The sequence below is a fragment of the Cynara cardunculus genome, assembly GCF_001531365.2.
Source record: "Cynara cardunculus var. scolymus isolate 2C chromosome LG 1, CcrdV1, whole genome shotgun sequence".
NCBI lineage: Eukaryota > Viridiplantae > Streptophyta > Magnoliopsida > Asterales > Asteraceae > Cynara > Cynara cardunculus.
This window is the reverse complement of record NC_037528.1, coordinates 49,295,990-49,300,283: the sequence shown is the minus strand read 5'-3', so window position 1 is coordinate 49,300,283 and position 4,294 is coordinate 49,295,990. Positions and strand designations below refer to the sequence as shown.

General features: G+C 30.0%; 1 protein-coding gene across 1 annotated transcript in view; it reads left to right on the top strand.

The window, feature by feature from the left end:
* Positions 1-3,488: 3,488 nt before the first annotated feature.
* LOC112507241 (keratin, type II cytoskeletal 1-like) overlaps positions 3,489-4,294 on the top strand; it is a 3,929-nt gene continuing 3,123 nt past the window's right edge. Inside the window, exon 1 of the mRNA XM_025111729.1 lies at positions 3,489-3,575. Within this exon, the coding sequence (XP_024967497.1) occupies positions 3,489-3,575 (87 nt within the window). The remainder of the gene's footprint in view (positions 3,576-4,294) is intronic.

The window sequence follows — 4,294 nt, the reverse complement described above, 5'->3', positions numbered from 1 at the left end:
GGTCAAAGAGGCCAACGTTTTCAGCGCCAAATCTAATCGAGAAAAGAACCCAAGCAATGTCACCCCCTTTGCACATAATTTGTGATATGTTATCTTAGCCTCATGAAGTCGATTCATGCTAGTGTCTCTGTTAATATTATTTGTGTTGGAATTGTAATCATTGAATTTAAGGAGTGTATGGATTAGAAAGTCATGTTTAAAATCTTAATGCATATTTTCGAATTTTTGTTCTTTTTGCTATTTTTTTGGTTTACCATCAAATTGTACAAGTCACTGTACTCCGTACTTTTCCGTGATCGAATCTCCCGTTGTTCTTCAGTAGTTGAGTGGTAGAGCGGTCAGCTGTTAGGTCGAAACTTACCTGACAAGGAATTTCGTTACCTTAGGACCGTTATAGTTACGGGCGTTGTTCATTCCGATGGGGCAGTGAAATGCTTAGAGATCGGAAATTAAGAACACCAACGGCGAAAACACCCTGCTGGATCGTGCTTATTTGAATTAATTTATGAAAATTCTAATTTATATGATAATATTAATTCTGAAGGTCTTTTTACCTACTTTTTTCAGGATTTTGTCGATGAAATCTTTTCAAATGGGTTAAGAGAGAGGGATAAGCTTCATCGTCGAGACGGAAAAAGCCTGGATTTTACACCTTGTTATATTATCATACACAATCATATATTAATTAAAATAAACGAAAATTTTGTTTCTATTTACAAATTGTATCATTATAATAATTGTTTGGTTAATACCTTCATAAATGCATAAGAATTATTTTTATAACTTATATATTTTATACCCTTATAATTATTTATTTAATTAAATAGTAAAGGGTGTGAAATTCTTGAAGTTTCAAATTTGGAGAACCCCCTTATATTTATTTTTTTTAATATGGCGAAAGTAAGATAGAGGATGTAAAAAAAAATTGGGAGAATTCTCAAAAAAAAAAAATTACTATAAGATATTCTTTTTCTTTTATTATATTTCTTTCACTAAGGAACTTCAAAATTAAATGTTTAAAAAAATGAATTAATATTTTATTAAATATATTAAATATTTTAATAATATAATTAATAATTGTAACCCCCAATTAGCTTGCTACTTTGATGATTTACTTTCATAAACATATGTTGACCCGGTTAGGATGATGACTAAAAGAAAAAAATTATAGTTATTTTACATTTAAATGCATATATATATATATATATATATATATATATATATATAGACTTGAGCTCATGTGAGACCAAGGGTTTTTCGTGAGACTCGTAACATCAATTCTTAACCCTTGGATTAGATCTGAAATATGAACATTCATAAACGCCACGAGACTTCTCAATAATCACAAAATTGTCATCATGCAACTTTAGACTATTAGATCATTAGCTTATAAAGTTGATCAATGAACATAAATTGGTCTTACTGGTCTTACGAAAAACCTTTGGTCTCACGTGAATCCAACCATATATATATGTATATATATATATACATATATATATATATATATATAATCCAAAAAGAAGTAATTAAAAAAATGTGAATTGCAACATTTCATGCTAACCAATTGTGTGGAATTGCATTTCTTTCATATAATAAAATTTATTAGAATTGAAATATGACAAAAAAAAAAATTAGAACATAATTTAGTCATCTTTGACTATCTAGAAATTAAAATGAAATTTGTTAAAAAGTTAGACAAAAGTTAAAGGTCTATTTGACACAAATATTTTTTTCTGTATCTAGCAAACAATTAATGAAATATTGACCAATTCAAGATGTTAACATATATGTCATATTAAAATTTTTACCAATTAAACCAACTGATTAATACCATACATATTTATCATCAACAATAAATACAGTTATAATCAACATCAAATGATTTTACTCTTGTTCAGATATACATAATATATCGACAACTAAATAACATGGCGAAGTTGTTGGTTTTCACTACATTTCTTGTATTTTTCTTCATCACCGGTAATTGTCATCTATATTTTCTTGATTTCAATGGAGATATTAATTTTTCATCAGGTTTACATAAAATCATTGATTTTTCTTAGGTTTACATAAAATCATTGATTTTTCTTTCACTAATATTCTTCATGGAATTAAAAAATTGTGATCAGTTGCTAAAAAATTGTGATCAGTTGACAATGCAACGTATTTGGTCTTATTCTTATTTTCTATACTTACTTTCAAAATTTTCATTTTAGTATCTCATATACATCTGAAACCGTTAGGTAATTGGTTACATATGAGATTGAATAGATTAAAATACTATGTATTTCGGTCCGGCTCCTATTTATGCAATGTATTTTGGTCTATATATTTAAAGTATTACATCTGAATGTTAGTACATTACATAAAGTAAGGCTTAAACCAATATAAGAATTATGACAATAAATTACCGTTTATTGGGAAATTGTATGAAAATGCAACGTACTTGGTTCCGATTCGAATTTTTATGTAATGCATACTCATAACCTTCATTTTGGTATCTCAAATTTGGTATCTCAAACATTTAGGCACCTAATTTATATTTGAAAACACATAAAAACACAGTCCGATTCCTATTTTGTGTGATATATATTTTTGTGTGAATGTTTGAGATGTCAAATGTAAGATAAAAAAAATAAATGTTTTCGATATACATATCACAAAATAGAAATATAAAGGATGTTTGGGATTGCTTATGAAAACAACTTATCAACTAATTCTCGTATGACACCAGTAATAAGCACTTTTGAGTGTTTGGATAAACAGTTTATACCGGTGCTAAACCAGTAATAAGAAGTTTTTAAAGAAGTTAAATCATTCGAACTTATAATAAGTTGATAAACACTTTTGTAGAAAAACATAACGTAGCTGATGAGAAACTTGAATTCTGGGATTTGCAAGTATGGAGTTGCTGATTGCTAAAGAACCAGATTGTAAGAGTGATCATTTTAAACCTTTTTGTGAAATATATTCATGCAATTTTATATGCCTGAAGGAGCATGGATATGATATCTATGGCATACCTTCCATTGGAGAATGCGTCTACATGTGGTGCCGCTGTTATCATGCATGTGGCTCACCTAAGAAGATGAAGCTCAGGAAACTTGATGTGTCGTCTTCACCTCGTTTCCCAGTTCCAACCCTAATTCATGTATAAGTTTGAATGATATCAATATTGAATAAGAATCTTTTATTATTTATTTTCGTAAGCCTTCACTGGTAGGTGAAGGCGACAAGTTTTATCACGGTAAGCACTTACCGGGTAAATTGTTGCATACGATGTCGTTTTGATGGACTAAAATCTTACCCTGTAAGTAAATAATGGTGTTAAATTTTACAGGTAAGGACTTAACAGGTAAATATTTGATAAACGGCCCTAAGATCTATCCAGCCAAGTTAACCCGTTTCAACACCGTTTTCCATCATTTCTTTTGCATCAACTCGTGACACTAGTTACTGCTAAATCACATGGTTCTAAGTAACTCGTTATGGCGCATTATAGCGTCAAGGCTTGGGTTCGGCGCCGCATTAGCCCCTATGGCTTCACTCTAGGGCTTGGATTGCACTATAACACGGTATGGCGCGTTACAACACGTTATGGCATGTTACGACGCATTATTTTGTAAGATGTGAGACTACTTTAATATATAATTTGAGCGATAAATGATAAGTATGTATGAGATTTATTTTGTCGGTAATTCCTTTATTATTTTTTCAATTTTTATTTTTTTTAAATCCTTCGGTAACCCGTCGGTAAATGCCATCGGTAGTTAGGCGTCGGTAATTGAGTCCGTCGATAATCTTTCGGAGATCTAAATCCGTTGGAAATGATCGTCGCTGGTAATCCATCGGTGATTCCCTTTCCCAAGGCTTTTCTTCCGACAAACTTTCACCAAAGGATATGAAAAGCGACCGATAACCGATGGAATTTTTAATCGGTGATAGTCCCTTGTTTTGTAGTGTTGCAAGTAAAAATGATGTAGTTTATTGATGAAAACCAGTATCGATAATCATACAAGATAAATACCAATCATATCGTCTTAACGTTAATAGTTTTGGTCGATAAAGATCCCCTCATCTTCTGTTCAAACCTGTTGTTGAATCAAAAATGACGATTTTTCCTTAAAATTTACATGTACAAATGTTTATAAAAATTGCAAAATCAAAGTACATGTTCTAATATAAAATTAAAATATCTATTCGTAAACAACCTATAAAAATATAGCAAATCAGACCAAAAAAAACTATTTTGTAAAATAAAAAATCCATAATAAATATATTTTTAATGTATTTT